We start from the raw sequence: 17,164 nt of genomic DNA on the forward strand, positions 1-17,164 counted from the left end.
TGCCTATAAAATATCTTACTTGTTTACTTGTCTTTTAAGTTGAAAGTTTTTTAATGTTTGAAAAAAAATGACTTGTGACTTTTTGTATAACAAATTTCTAAATCTTATTGTTGTGTATCCATTTTTGGCGAGTTTAAATTCTCCAAAGTAAAAATATTTCTGTAGCAAAAATTTTTGTTATTAGAAACAAGGCAACCATTTTTTTTAATTCCTCACTCAAAAATTAGTTAAATTGCAAAGTTTTAAGCTTCTATCTCCAATGGTTACAGTTTTACAGCAATTCCAGTAGCGTATACTTTTGACTCATTTTTTTAATCCTTTTTTGCCCTTTTTACCAAATTGTCTGTTCGACTGCTTTTACATGGTCCACAATTGAGTGCCTTCATCAATTTATAATTAAAAGAAAAAATTATCTTGATCTCTAATGTGTTATGAATCATACTAAGAAGATCCAATACATTAGCTATTGAAATGAAATTGATATGAACAGTCAAATTTGCATTTCCGTGTCATATTTGCACTTTTTTCTCCTGTTGGTGGTGGGATTTTGCCTAGTGTTTAGGTTGGTTTCATTTAATAATTATTGCTTTCATTAGTATTAATTTTCATTTACCACAAGATAACATTACATTTATAAGGAGTTTTCACTTGTTAGTAGCTTAGATTTTTAGTTATATACTATGAAATTTGGCTTCTGGACCATGATAGCAAATTTTCACTTTCCGACAAACTTTGAACGGTCATAACTTGATGGCTAATTGAGCTACCAAAATAAATTTGGTACTTTTGTTTATGGTTTACAAAAATCTATATAACCACATTAATTTTTTGAGATATAATGAAAATAAAATTTTGGTTTGGGATACCTAATATAATAGTGAGATTAAAACTATATATATATATATATATATTATATATATATATATACAGTCCTGGTCAAAATCATAAGACCACTTAAGAAAGAAAGTAAGTGTTTACGCATATTATTGAATTTTTAATCAAACAAATGGTTGAAACCATTGCCAAAAGGGAAAATATGATGGAAAAAAAATAATTATTAGATCAGGGTTAAGGTTTCGAATGAAGCAGATTTCATTTTTTTCCATCATATTTTCCCTTTTGGTAATGGTTTCAACCATTTATTTGATTAAAAAATTCGATAATATGCATAAACGCTTACTTTCTTAAGTGGTCTTATGATTTTGACCAGGACTGTATATATATATATATATATATATATATATATATATATATATATATATATACCACTTGGGTGGCATCAATTAGAACATATAACTCTTTACTTTCATTCCTTAGCCTCATCGCCATGCTCATAGGCATATACATATAAATATGTATGGATAAAAATCAATGCAAAAGATATATAGATGTTTTTATCTTTTCTGTATCTATTTCCTATGTGCTGACGTGTAGGAATACAAAAAGTCTTTCAAAAAAAAAAAAAACGAAAATATTTCTTTCAAAAGCACATAATTTTCAACCGATCCTTCAGTCTTTTCCAGTGTGAATATATATGTTGTCATATTTGGGCTGGTGCCTCTGCTACTAGTCTCTCACTCCTAGACAAGGTTCAAAAGAGAGTCGCCAGCCTAATAGGTTCTGAACCATCATCTAAGCTTCAGCCTCTGTCCCATCGATGAAATGTAGCATCCCTCTGCCTGTTCTACAAGTACTTTAACGGTGAATGCTCTGACGAACTGCAAGCATTTGTACCCCCTCGACGTAAATACTCCCAATAAACCCGACAAGCAGCAAAATCCCACCCCTTCAGATATCTAGATGTAAGAAAACCTTCTACTCCAGTAGTTTCTTCCCCAGAACCGCTAGACTTTGGAATTCCCTTCCGGGCTCCTGCTTCCCCAACTGTACTGACATGCAGAAGTTCAAGTGTAACGTGAACTGACATCTTGTTGCCCAACTCCCCACATAGTACTCCTGTAGCTTATGTCCATGATAGTAGCCCCCTACATCAAAGTGGCATTGTACCTTGTTTTGGGTGAAAATGTATATATATATATATATATATTAGTGTTGGGATGATTAATCGGAAATCGGAAAAAACGAAACTTTGGGGGTATATCGGAATCAGTATCGGAAAATTTGAGTCTCATTTCTGATTCCAAAACGATTCTTTTATTTTCCCTGGAAATTATGAAGAAACAAACACACACAAATGTATTTATTTTCAGAAGAATATTTATTTATAACATAAACGGGGATTTCTGTATCCAATTTAATTATTTTATTGGTAAATTATAGCAAACAAAGTAAATAATCAAGAGTTCACTTTAATTACTTTAGGAAACCTCTTAGAATGCTCACAGTTATTTTAGCACCTCGCTTTAATGTAATTTAACAGCAGAAATGAAGAAAATGCTAACCTTTTGAATTAAGAAGAAAATTAGATTTTCTTTTTTTTTTTTTATTACTTTTCAGGCCATGATGACTGGCGGGGTTCCTGGCTTCATTGATGTTGTTATGAATTTCGATACAAAATCTTTACAGGAAGACAATCTCTTGTCTCGGTTGTACAGATCCGGAAGAAAAATGGTATTTTATGGGGACGACACCTGGGTCAAGTTGTTTCCTGGCTATTTTCTAAGGCATGATGCAACAACGTCGTTTTATGTCAACGATTACACGGAGGTAAAATGTTGTTTTTTTTATGTTTATACTTGTGTACACCATCTGTCAAAAATGATGTAAAAAAATATGATTCCATCATATTTACTGAATAAAATGCGAAATTAAATGAGAAATTAAACATGAGAAATAAAAAATTAAAAAAAGGGATACGAGAGTGCAAAATAAATACGGAGGAAATTTTCAGACATAGGATTCCATCATATTTGCTGATGTGGATATTAAGACTGACTAACTGATACTTGACAAGTGACTCCTTTTTGAACAGGAAAATGACACCAGCAGAATTACACTGCTCTGGAGTAGCACCATTAGGATAAAGAGAAAACTGGGGCAAAAGAAAATACCCACCACGTTTAAAAAACAGGTGTATATCCACATCAAGATCAGGTGAGGCACAATTATGCTTATTTTTAAGGTGACTGTGCAGAATATGGGTTGCATTATGGTTCTTATCTCCTAAACAAGGTAAGAATCACTATTATCGACAATCATAGTAAAATTTTGAGCCTTTTAAATATGGAGAGAATTGAAAGAATTGGTTTTTAACTTTGAAATATGAAGAGAATTGAAAGAATTGGTTTTTAACTTTTCAAAAAAAAAAAAAAATTTTTTTAAATAAAGAAATAAGAAAAGTATGTAAATTGAAAAAATTCTATTTCTGGTGACCAAAAGAAAAAAACTTGTTTTTTAGATTGCAATAAGAATTTACTAATATTTCAAATACTGGGTTACACCTTCTGCCAAAAATGGAAAAAAATTAGGCTTTGCTTGTGTTTATGCTAAAATCATAGAATTATACAAGTAATCTAATTTTTTTCACATATAAATTATTATCATTTCTGATGACCTAAAGAAACAAACATCTATTGTTGACTTTATTTAGAGTCTAGAATTTCTTTTTGAATGCATTTCAGACAGAGGAGATTTGTCAGGTTTGTTATTTGTTTTCCAATGTAAATCTGAACTATTCTAAAAGAATAGGACAACTATCATGAGTTAAAAAAAAAAAAATCATGAGTCATTTCTGATGACCTGAAGAAAAAATACCAACCATTAACATGCCAAGTGGGGGTGAGATGCAACAATATCGTTTTATGTCACCGATTAAACTGAGGTAAAATGTTTCTGCTTTGTTGTTTTTATATTTATATTAGTATATACTCTTCATCTAAAAATTATGGAAATAAATTGATTCTCCAGTGTTTGTGCTAATATTCATATTAAAATCATAGAGTTGCACTAGTAATTTAATTTTTTCAAAAATAAAGTATCATTTCTGATGAGCTAAAGAAAAAGAAAACATCTATCGTTGACTTATTTAGTGTGGAGAATTTTTTTCCCCCAATTCATTTCGAATAGGAGGGATTTTCTGACTTTCTATTTGCTTTCCAATGTAAATTTTTCTAATGTTTTTTTTATTATTGTAATATATAAGCCTTAACTATTGCGGTTTGAAAAAAAAAATGTAATTTCTAATGACCTAAAGAAAACAATGCCAGCCATTGACTTTGCATTTTTAAAATTTTTTATTCTTTTGATAATTGAAAGGGGATGTAGGATGGGGATTAGACATATAAAAATGATGTTGGATAAAAGGGAGGGCAGGACAACTAAACAATGTATGTTAAAATCATCAAAGACGTTATAAATGAATGGGAACAATTGTCATTGCTCACTTGTATGAAGAAATAAGAAAGAAATAAAATCTACCCAAAGTAGAAAATTTAACAAAAATGAAAATGAAAAGTAAATGTAACAAAGCTCAAACACATGATTACATTTCATTTAAGGAGATCAAAACTGGTTAGATTCAGTTGAAGCTACAAGTTGGAATGTGAACTAAATATTACTACCAGACACAGACTTCTATTATTGTACCTAACAGAATAAATCTATTCTATATTTTATATCTGTGTATTATTACCCATTCAACAAAAGCATTAAAAAAATTTAAATTAAACAAAAAACATATAAATCGGTGCAGAAACGGGGGGAAAAAAAAAGAAAGAGATTTTCATTCTTTTTAGCTTTTTTGTGATGGAGATATTTTTCTAAATAAATACACATTGCTATTTATTATAGAGTGGATTATAAGCAGAAGCACTAGTGTTTTATGGAAATCACTTCTGACAGGGCATAAAGCTACTTAATGCAAGGAGCTAAAGAAAATACTACTTCAAAGTTAAAAACTAGTTAACAAGAAGTGTTAGATAGAAACCTAGAAAGCAGTAACTTTTCCCCCTTTGTCAGATGTATAGTTCATGGAAAGTGAAGACTAAAGGACTAAACTGTAGTTTAGACATATTTCCTGGCTATCACACCCCAGCTATGTAAAGAAATCATATAAAAAAATATTTTGATACTGATACAGCTTTTGAACCAGATAAAACCAACACTTTTGTTTGGCATCTTGCAGATATTTACATAAACAGTCAGAAGATGCTGAAGCGCTAAGTCAATCAGAAAGTTTGATAAACAAACGATAACTTTATCTTTACTAAAAAGATTATTGCTAAACAAAAAGCTTGTAAAGATTTTAAACTGGACAAAAATTGAATTTTTATTTAACCTTAATCTAACTCTTAAACTAACCCTAAATTAATCCTAGACAGAACTAAAATTAAATCTTAAGCTGGTTGGTGTTTCTCCAGTTCAAAAGTTGTACTAGTATCAAAAAAAGTTTAAAAAAAAAAAGAAACGAAAAAATTAAGAAAAAATGTGTAAAAATTGTTTTCATTAATTATGTTCTTTTACACAATTTATCCAAAAAAAAAAAAAATTAACTTTTAATTTTTCTGTGAAAAAAAAAACAAAAAAAAACATATTTCATTGATTTTCTTCATAAAAAATAAATTGTTGTAAAAATAAATGTACAGTGATTGTTTTTCATTTAATTTTTTTCTGTTGAAAAGCTGCCTCATTTTCATTTTGATACCATATAGTATCCTGCTTTTGATAGCTGAAGGGCTGACCTAAGACTGATAAGTAGTGAAATTTTATTCTCAAGTATGTAGCGATGCTCTCTGAAGTATGTACACAAGTAAGGACAAATGGAATCAGAGTAAAAAATTGAATCTGGCTCTTATTGAAACTAATTTGAATTTTCTTACTATTAACATAATGGTTTCTATAACAGCTAACTAAACAAATACATCAAATGAATATGGTTGAGCAAATCAACTGAAATATCTTGATTCAGTTTTAATAATATGATTATGTGCTTTTTTTTTTTTTTTTACTAGTCTGTTATCATGCTTATCTGCTATTCTATAAACTAATATTCCATTTTTTTTTTTTTTTTTTTCAAAATTTTCATTTCATATTTTTACTCCCTTATATATGCTGTATTCCTATGTCCGTCTACAATATGTTGATCAAGATCTTTCTGATTTTCTCTCTTCTGATTTGGAACATGCTGGTGCAATAGGGAAAAGAAGTATCAGGTTACTTTTAATACATCTGAAGCCAAAGTTCTCACTTTTCACCACCAATGCTTGGATCCTCATTTTGGCCCAGTTGTAATGAATGCCTAACTCTCAAAGAAACCCCATGCTTTGATAAGCTTCTAGGATTGACTTTCTCTCCAGACCTAAAATGGAAGACTTACATCAAATCTGTTACTGAAGTTGCTTGAAAAATGGTTGAATTATTATTCTATTGCTTCAGAAAGTATCTAATTCCTGATGCAGTTTTCTATTTTTGTTTCATTTTAATTCAGTCAAATTCTCAGAAACCAAGGGACCCCTTTCTGAGACTAGCACTTGATCCCTACGTGAGATACATAGATATTTGAATATTCCATCAAAGTTCTGCTTTACATCCCAAACACTGAGTTAGTAAAGAAGTTGAGAACATAATTTTCTTCTCCCCAGCTGACCATTTAAATATGTTATAATATATTTCTTGTGGTCTCTTGGTCTTACTGGATTCCAGGACAAGAATTCATCTAGTCAGGTGAAGTATCTAGATTTGTGTTTTTGCTTAAGGTAACATCACTTGGAAAAGCTACTGTGGGTTAGCCATACGAAGATGTCATTTGGACTGCGAATACTTTATGATTTTGGATATTTAGTCAGGGTTTACTTGCAGTGAAAAGTATTCTCATGCCAAGTTGTCTTGAGAAATTTTTGTACAGAGAGACTTTAGACACTCAATTTTTCCCCAATAGGCATTTAGAGCCAGATATGTTTTAAGATGGAGTACTATGACCTCATCTGATGAGGTATCTTTTAGAACGCTTTCCTGCCTTGACAAAATACAAAATCGACTTCAAAATGTAGTAAGAGATCTCCTGTTCTCTTCCCTACAGACTTTTTCTTATAGAAAAGAGATTGCTAGTCTTCCTCTACTCTATCGTTATTTTTCATGGTAGATGCTCAATTTCTGGTTTCCCCATCCCTGTAAAACCTTCACAACAAAAAACTCGTCTAGATGCAACAGCTGTAAAGAACTTTTCATTTCTCCCTCTGTGCATATGAAGCTAAACAGAACTTCCATGAGAAGAGTTTCTTTACAAGACCTACCTGTTATCGGAACACAATACCATGGAGTTGCTTCTCAGTTGACTGCAGCATGGTTGTTTTCAATTTCAATATTAACAAATTTTTGTTGGGTCACCTTCTTAAATAATCAAATTCAGCCCAGTTTCAACCATTGTCTTCACTCATGAAGGTGTTTGTCTCAAAGTTAACCCAATAAACTCATTAATCTTTGTCCTCAAATTGTTTTTAGCCTTGATAAATGACATTAGTACAAATTTTAAATATGGTATTCTGATTCAAGTAGATTCCAAAATGTTATTTTCATTTTAGGTTGATCAAAATGTCAGTCGACATTTGGACTGGGAACTTCAGCAGCCTGACTGGGACGTAATGATTTTGCATTATTTGGGCTTAGATCACATTGGACATTTATCAAAACCCTCCAGTCCGTTAGTCAAACCAAAATTAAGAGAAATGGATGATATTATTAAGAAAATCCATGAACATCTTATTGAAAAGGTAAGTGCTGATATTTTGTTTTCTACTAGTCCATATCCACTCTTTGAGTGGTTGTGGTGCTATTAGATCAGGCCTTCTGAAGATACTGTCTTCCCGACCTAAAATGCACCAAACATTGATGCTTTTGCTTTTTCCTTTCTCTTTGCAAAACTGAATCATGCTTTGCAAAAGCAAATATAACAATTTTCATCTACAAAACAATCAAACCAAACACCATGAATAAATATTTGAAGATATAAAGAACTTGAAGCATAAATTTTTTTTTCTAAAGTTACTGGATTTTGCATTAAATAACCCGAAAAGGGTTGACATGCTATAAAACAAAACAACCAAACCAAACATCATAAATAAATAATTGAAAATATAAAGAACTTGAAGCATAAAACCTTTTTCCAAAATTACTGGATGCGACATTAAATAATTTGAAAAAGAATTGATATGCCATAAAGCATAATCAAAACAAACATGAATAAATATTTGAAGCTATAAAAAATTTGAAGCATCGCCGCAATGTTGTATCTCGGTGCCTGTTTTATAAGTATTTTAATAAAATATGCTCTGATGAACTTGTTGTACTTGTGCCCTCTCAACATACATATCCCCAAAAAACCCGCTTAACAATAAGAACTTGTTTACATTGGATTTGAAGGCTATCATGTTGTATTTAACCGGGAAGCAGGCCAATGGAACAGTGTTCCACAAGTGGGCAGTTCTGGGAAAGAACCTTTGTGTTAGATATTAGCTGGGCAATGCTGGGTAGAAAGCATTTATTATTATCTGTATCTATCTGTCTATCTAATTATCTGTCCAGCAGAGTAAATAACAAATTGAATCATGGGAAACAATAAGTTGAGCAAGTATGCAGGTGAAAAAAGGGTCATGTTGTGACATGTATCAAACTTGGTTGACCGATCAGTTTGCACCAGAAGTATCTGAATGGAGACTGGACATTACGCGTCAGGTGTTCTGGTTTGAATAAGCTGAGTTAAGTTTAGTGAGTTGGATTTGAGACACTGAACAAACAAGATGGGTTAAGAATGTCTCCTCATGGAAATAGAGAACCCACAAGCCAAGATTCACTCCAGTTCTGCTGTGACGAGATGCCTGAGGAGTGAATAAGATATATATTAAAAACACTCATTCATCTTGGGTCCCTGTCTTGAAGCGTTTCCTTTAAACAGGTGCGGCTCCACCCAAGATGATTGACAAACTCCCAGGCAGCGGCCAAAAGACAGAGGCGGCCAACAGCGGACAAGTATTTCATCTTTGTTTTGTGTATTATATGTTCTGACATGCACTCACGACCACTAGACATGTCATGGGTCGTTAAGTAAATAGACATTAAGGGATCTGAGGACAATAGTCCGTTAAGTAAGCAGTTAGACAACACACCGTTAGATAAGAACGAGAAGAAAATACACAACATTTGTTCATAGAATCTGTGTTTAGATTTATACACAGATAGAGGGTGGGGGAAATCATATATAGTGGTTGTAGCTAGTCGAGTGTTTTTTTTGTGAAAGCTTGGCGAGGCGGACCATAGATTGGAGTTCAATTGAGCATTTTCCACGAAAATAATGAGATGGCAGAGACAGGTTAGCAATATCTCTTCTGTGGGAAAGGTTGCAAGGAAGAAAAAAGGGCATCACCTACTAGGTTTCAAAGCTGGTTTTGAACTCTAGTGACGAGCATCTCCTACCCAGATGTGGCAACAGTATTCTATTTTAGGGCATACCTGGCTCATACAGCTAGAGGATTGCATCAGCAGTGAAATACCTATCGGAGTGGTAGAGTGATCCAACCATTTTTCCAATGATCTTGGCAATTAAATTTAATTAAAATAAATGATGAAATAGTTTTTTGTAGTGCCTGCATAAACCTCTTTCTAGTGTAGGAGTGAATAATTGGTCCTAAACTAATTCTCTATTTTTTTTGTTTTTTTTAAGTATTTTAATTCGTTTGTTCAAATGGATGGGAAAATTAAACTTTTATCGATGTAAACAATATATATAATTTTGAATATCATAATGTCCACTGATGAGATTGTAGGCCAAAATGAGATCACTGCATAATCGTTAGTGTTCAAGGGAGAAATGGTTAAGCTTTTTGAGTTGGCTTTCATAGGGCAGATCCAACAGACCCTGTACCATTTGAGGAACCAGTCCTTAAACTCTCCAGATGCTGGATATCATCGATTAAATATAAAGAAGAGGCTTTGGCACCATACTCTAATAATGGTTTCACAAGAGAGAAATACTTAAGTTTGAGAAAAACAAAAAAAAAATTGTGCTTCAATGCCATGTAGAAAAAGGGTAGTAAAAATTTACATAGTCCAGCATCTGTACAAATTTAACTTGAATTGTTGCATTCTTGGTGCATTTATTAATTCACTTGGAAGTTTATTTCAAGATCCAGGGATTCTAATTGAGAAAATAGCTCTCCTTTGGTTCAGTTGAAATCGTCGGTAAAACAGTTTCTTGTAATGTCTGCATAAACCTCTTCCTGGTGCAGAAGTGAATAATAGGTCCTGGAGTATATCATAATATATGCTGATAAGATTGTAGACTGCTTTCTGGTGCTGGAGTGGATAATAGGTCCTGGGGTATATCATAATATATGCTGATAAGATTGTAGACTGCTTTCTGGTGCAGGAGTGGATAATAGGTCCTGCGGTATATCATAATATATGCTGATCAGATTGTAGACTGCTTTCTGGTGCAGGAGTGGATAATAGGTCCTGGGGTATATCATAATATATGCTGATCAGATTGTAGACTGCTTTCTGGTGCAGGAGTGGATAATAGGTCCTGGGGTATATTGTAATGTCCACTAATAAGATTGGAGGCCAAAATGAGATCACTGCATAATCGTTAGTGTTCAAGAAAGAAAAGGTTAAGCTTTTTGAGTCGGCTTTCACAGAGCAGATCTGATAGACCCTGTATCATTTGAGGAACCAGTCTTTAAACTCTCTAATGCTGGATATCATCTATTAGATATGAAGAAGAGGTTTGGATACCATACGCTAAGAATGGTCTGATGAGGGAGACATAAAGAGGGAGAAATACTTCAGGAATGACTTTGCAAGAATATGAAATAGAATGCTCTGTTTTATTGGCAGTCTGAATGCAATGATTAGATTTTTTGAAGGATAAAAATCTTTTGCCTCATTCACTGACCGAGGACAGAATGGACTAAGTGGAACATCAGAACAGTTGCAACACTTTGTTCCTTTTGAATAAGTTATGAATTGAGATATTTGTTGACCAAACAACACAAGACCTCATAAAGAGCAAAAAATTGTGGCAGTTTCATCAATTGTTAACTCAGATGAGACATTTATAAAAACAAAACCTGAGTTTCATCAAAAAGAGAATCTTCAGATTTAAAGAAAAAAAATGAACTTACTTCAGACATTGTTTAAAAAAAAAAAAATCATCCCTTCTTTATTTTCGGTGATTTTTTTGTACAAAAGAGTCACCACTTATCAAGTCCTGAAAGTCACTCGAGGATAAGGGTTAATGAGTGCACAGTGGGCAAGAGAACATGTAGTAATCATTAGTAGTGGAAATTTGGTAAATTGGATTACTTAAGAATTTGTTCATATATTCCACAGGCGTGCAGTTATAAGAAAATAAGAAAGAACGGAATATACAGAGGAATAGGCGACTCAAAATCTGCAGCAAAAGATGTTGGATGACCTGTATTAGATATGGAGAAGAGGCCTGGCCACCGTACTCTAACAATACCTGGCCGCCGTACTCTAACAATGGTCTAATGAGAGAGACATAAAGAAGGAGAAATATTTCAAGAATGATTTTGCAAGAATATGAAATAGAATGCTCTTTGTTTTGTTGGCAGTCTGAATGCAATGATTAGATTTTTTGGAGGATTAAAATTTTTGTCTCATTCACTTTCTTGAGTAGAGCAGTGTTATCACTGAAAGTAAAAGCCGAGTTGAAATATACTACACTTTGTTCTTAGCCAAAAGGCCAAGAAACCATAAAATTATTAAGTCGCTGGAATGCTGGAAAGTACACTTTGAAATATTTATTTGAACAAAAATAAAAAATTACAAATTAAACAAATTAGGCACAAGGCTAATCAGAAGTGTGAAGATAATGGGTGCTGTTGGTCATCCTCAGTCACAGATACTTAAAATTGTCTATCCTACTCTTAACTAGAACTATCTCAGTTACCACAATACCACATTCACTCCAGGTGTTGTCCTACTTAAGTTAAACCCAAATTTGAAAAAGTTTTATTGAATCATAAATATATACAGAGATAGTACACTTTGATTATCACTAAAATGCTGGATTGTAACCAAAAGGCCAAGGAACCATAAAAGGGATGAGGCTGCTGGAATGGTGAATTACATTTTTTCAGCACAGTAAAACAAGAGAGAGGAATGAGTTGGGTGAATGATAAAGAGAGAGTTACAGAGAAAGATAATAAAAGGAGAAGAGAGAAAGAGAAAAAGATACAGAGACAACTAGAGAGAGAAGGGGAGATAGAGATTTTAAAATGAAGATGTTACACACATTATTTAACTTCTATTTAATTTTATATGGTCCCGAGCAATGCCGGGTAGCCTCGCTAGTTAAAGTACAAGTTTCATTCAATAGACCATTTCCAGACATGTTGAAGGCTAGACAAGATTATCTATTTCTCTTCTATACAGATATTGAGGTTCTGTGTTGTAGATTACCCATCCATCTACTTGAAAATAATAGCCAGCCTTATCTATGGACATAAAAGAAGGTGCTTTTCCAGAAAAACCTCTACATGGTATATTGTTGTTAAAAAATAAAATGACACAAAAACTTCATGATCTACTTATCTGTTAGGATAAAAAAATACAGTTGACTAAAATTTGGTGAAATTTGTTCAGTATTTTTGTTTTTGAAAATAAAATCAAATTTAATCGATAAATGGTCTCTCACTGCTATTTATGCAACATAGAACTATGATATAAGACGTAAGATTTTATTAATTATCTCCCTTATCTCACAAAAGTTTTAATTATTTCCCTTGACCTTCATAATTGTGTTTTAAACGACCCTGGTGTCTAATTCTATCCCGTGGGGAGGCATTGTAAATACGTACTAGCATGGGTGCCCGGCATTGTCCGGGTATTTGGAGGTGTATGCTGAGCAAAAAAAAAAAAAAGGTAAACTTTTTTTAACTTTGACCCCTATTATGACCCCTTAAAATTTATTGTTTGGGACTCAAATCAAGTTATTAAGTTAGATCTATGTCCAAGGAACCTATGTCTAAAATTTCAAGTGTTTGAACCCCAAATTATCGGAGGAGTTTGGTAGAATTCTCAAAAGTCAAATCGTTGAACTTTGACCCCTTAACAGCCAAATTTCTGTCCGAAAACCGATCACATAGATTTTCCCAAATCTCAGTACTCTGTATATCAAATTTCGAGTCTGTAGACTTAAAATTAACAGAGTTATTGCGAAGGAAAATGTACACAGACATACAGACACACAGACACGTTCATTTTTATAGATATATAGATTAAATATATTTCAAATGTATGTGTGTGTGTTCGTATGTCTGCTAAAACCTTTTGCCATCTGCATTGTACACGCATGAATGCAACATTGTTAGAAAGCGATCTCTCTAACAAAAAATATTGAAAAATTGGAAAAAATTGTTGATTATTTCATGTAGAAAGGTTGTTTTGTTTGAAGGCGGGATAATATAAAAATCTTGCTTTTGATGTGGATTGCAAACCATGTATGCACTAACCATTGTCATGTTCTGTTTTAAATAGCTAAATTTGTATGTTATGAGATCTGTATCCTCGTGGGCCCTTATCAATGATAAGACGTTTGTTTACTAACTTGAGTTATGCGAGTTAGCGCCTGGCATGCGTCGATTTTTTTTTCTTCTTTTTTCTTTTTTGTTTTTGCTTACAAAATTTTTGTTTCAGTTACATACATTTAATATTTCTATTTTGTTGTCCATGCTCCAAGACAACACCAGGTAATTATGCTAGTTTAGTATGAAAATAAAAGCTTATCTTGAACATTTCAATGCTGTAATGACTGCCAAATGTTGGAGATTAGTTTCATTTCACATTTCGGCCGGTGTAAGAACAAAGATAATATGCTGTTTTTATTTATTTATCTTTTTTTTGTGTTTTTGCAAATAACAATTTGTTTTCTGATTTTTGTAATAAAAATTTAAAAAAAAATAATAAAATCAAACTGAATAGTAAAAATAATAATAATAATAATAATAAATTTTTAATGATTCTGTTCTATTTTAATTTTTGTTATTAGAATTATCCAGATGAAACATTGATGGTCATTTGTGGTGACCATGGCATGAGTGACCAAGGCAGTCATGGAGGTGCATCTAAAAAAGAAACAACAGTTGCAGTGGTTTGGCTCTCATCTATACTGAACAAGAAAAAAGGTTATTGTCTTGCCCTTTTTTTTACTCTTTCTTTTTTTCACAATTTTATGAATTCATGGATTTTATCCTTTTTCACATTAACCAAAAGTTTTAAAGTCGGATCAAAACCTTGCAAGGATCCTGAATCTCAAAAGTTAAAACAGCAGAAAAAAATTTGTGAGTTGCAAACTAAGAACACACTTCAGGGGAAGTTTGTCTATTGAAGAAATGTTGAATATTATGTTTGTATGTATGTGTCAAGGCTAATCTCAGAAGCTTACATATTCTGATTTGGCATGAGTCTGGTCAAATTAACGTGAAAAGATTATCATTATTATCATTATAAAATTCATATGAGCAAAAGACTTTGTGAGTTAAAAATTACATCATTATTATGTTAAAATATAGAAACAACATTTTTGACAGCATTTCAAAAATTACAGTTGACCAAAACAAAAATAAAAATAATAATATTTTGGGTTTATTTTAATTCAATAGTTATTTTTTAAGTATTTTATTTAGCTTGTTCAAATGAATAAGAAATTTAAACTTTTATCAATTTAAACAATAAATATTATATATAATACTTTTTAAATAAGTATAATTCATAATACTTTTATAATAAACTAGCAGGGAGACCTGGCGTTGCCTGGGATTGAATGATGATCAACGAATGTTTCACATTCTCCTATTTTTATTGTTATCAAAATCGGTGAAATTGCCCATTTTTCAACTAAAAGATTGCTTGCCTGCTCTAGTTGGGGACCCATTACTGTGCACCAGGAGCTCATCGCAGTGACTTAGTCCACAATACAATACTACTGATGATTTTACAAAATTATTTTTTATATATAATGGCTGTAATTAAAGTTTAAAATGCAAAAGTCAAGTATCATGCTTCAATTATGCTCTAAACAGAAACATTAATTTCAAAGGTGCCCCTGTTATATCAAAGAATCTTGTTGATTTTATATGTTGTGCCTTTTGGCTTATGTAGTAATAAAACTTCTCAAATGCATTTGTGACGTTAGGTTGTGTAAGGTGTTAACTTTGGTCAAAATCACCTGTACCTTCTTTCAGTGGATTATTTCGATTATCGATTCTAATAAAAGATATTCTAATACAAAACCTATCTAAGAACACTGCCAAGCACATAAAGCACCTTTGTGTGAAATTTCATAAAAAACTGCCCAACCGTTTTGGAGCCCTTAAGGAACAAACTCATACATGCATGCACAGACACACAAAGTTCCTTTTATATAATTGAGATACAGCATCTTTTATTTTTAGTAAAATGAATATTTTTTTAAATTAAAAAAAGGTTGTTTTGGTAGAATTACTACATGAAAATATGCGTTTTAATGCCATTTTAATCAAATATTTATTTGTTTAACAGATAACTTTTAATTTATGTCAAATTTGTCTACAGATTATATTTAAATCTTTAATGTTTTCTTTCTTTCTATGATACTTGTGATACTAAATAATAATTGTTGTGTCAGCACCAAATCAAAGATTGTATTTACTGTTTCCTTCATTCACATTCTCATTTGTCTTCATTTTTTTGTTAATTCTGTTTGCAGGTCACATTCGATTGCACTCGTCTCAATCATCTGTGATTGATCAGATTGATATTACTCCAACCCTTGCTTTGGCTTTTGCAGTACCAATTCCAAGAAACAATCTTGGTACAGCAATCCCAGATGTAATGTTATCTCACAGTTCTGTAGACGATGCAGTTGATGCAATGTACCTCAATGCACAGCAAGTTATTTCCGTTCTCAAAGAAAATAACCCAAAGTGGGAAAATGGTAAAAAAAATTTCTTTATTTTTAATTAATTTTATATATATATATATATATATATATATGTATGTATTTATGTGGAAATATGTTCTTCAATTATATTTCACTTTTTATTTATACTAATCCTTTAGTTTATGAAGCTTAAAGTAATTACAGAGCATATATCAAATATATGACAATGTCTATATTCCAAATTTCAAGATGTTAACCATCTTACCATTTATTGCTTTAATTAAGTTAACATACACAATTCTTGACAACACCTGTTTCATAGTGCAAAATTATTCATTTAATTACGAGCCTGGGTGCCCGGCATTGCCTGGGTGTTTGGAGGTATGTATTGAGCAAAAAAAAAAGTGGTAGTAGGCAGGTAGGCTTGAACCTGCACTACAAAGGAGGAAAAGAACGTGAAAAAAAAGTACCGTCTTTGACGTTGCACTCATCGCCAAACTAGAAGTGGTGAAGGTTTAAATTAAGGCTAGTCAATCGAAAAGCGGGGGATGATTTTCGAAAATGTCGGCAAAAAAGCGACCTCCCTCCTTGTAGAAAAGTGCCCAGTTGAGGGTGGAGGAATCAATGTTTTTAACCAGTTTTCGATATTTGTTGTTCGAAGAGTCGAGCTTCAAAACGATACCGATCCTGTAAAAATCTGTCGCTTCTGTCAAAAGTTTTATGCAGATATACATGATGATGATGATTGCAACGTCTTGTCAGACGAGTGCCACTCCCTCAAACATTTAAAATCCATGAGCCCAAATGCCTGAGGGAGTATCTATACAAAGATGATGTTACAGAGTCTTAGCTTTGTACGACAGCTAAGTCTCTCTCTCTCGGTTCAAAATGTTCAGATCCAGCAACAAGCAAGAGCAAGCTAGCCAGCAACAAATTAAACTGCAGACCAGCTTAATGCGGGTACTGGTCTCCCGCTGTATGGTTTTTTAAAATCAGAGATTTGCTTCTCCTAGAAAGGTTGCCTTCTCCACCCCAATACACACACACACACACACACAAATATACATGGTGCTAGTTGGCTGTTGACCCAGAAAAAGAGTTCATTCGCCCTTTGGAAGGTCTTGTTTTTAATCCTCCAGGTCATGTCATATGCTACTGGTACCATGTAACCCAGTACTAACTGCCTCATGGTCGGGTCACTGGCAACTAAACTGGTTCCCCCACCAGACTTGTTTGGTGAGGAGGGCGGCTAGTCTCCCTGAAGATATACATACATACATACATACATACATTTAAACAAACAGGTGAGATTTATATTATAGACTATAT

General features: G+C 32.6%; 2 protein-coding genes across 3 annotated transcripts in view; one reads left to right on the plus strand and one right to left on the minus strand.

The window, feature by feature from the left end:
- LOC145263713 (large ribosomal subunit protein eL43) overlaps nt 1–17,164 on the minus strand; it is a 118,441-nt gene that overhangs the window by 33,634 nt on the left and 67,643 nt on the right. The window lies entirely within an intron of this gene.
- Nucleotides 1–17,164, plus strand: part of LOC145263711 (GPI ethanolamine phosphate transferase 2, catalytic subunit-like) — a 63,611-nt gene that overhangs the window by 9,392 nt on the left and 37,055 nt on the right. For both annotated transcript variants that reach the window (XM_080120666.1, XM_080120667.1), the window contains exons 2-5: nt 2,458–2,667; nt 7,479–7,667; nt 13,964–14,099; nt 15,662–15,889. In XM_080120666.1, the coding sequence (XP_079976792.1) occupies nt 2,458–2,667; nt 7,479–7,667; nt 13,964–14,099; nt 15,662–15,889 (763 nt within the window). The remainder of the gene's footprint in view (nt 1–2,457; nt 2,668–7,478; nt 7,668–13,963; nt 14,100–15,661; nt 15,890–17,164) is intronic.

This window comes from Euprymna scolopes, chromosome 39, assembly GCF_053919585.1.
Source record: "Euprymna scolopes isolate OS-2025 chromosome 39, ASM5391958v1, whole genome shotgun sequence".
NCBI lineage: Eukaryota > Metazoa > Mollusca > Cephalopoda > Sepiida > Sepiolidae > Euprymna > Euprymna scolopes.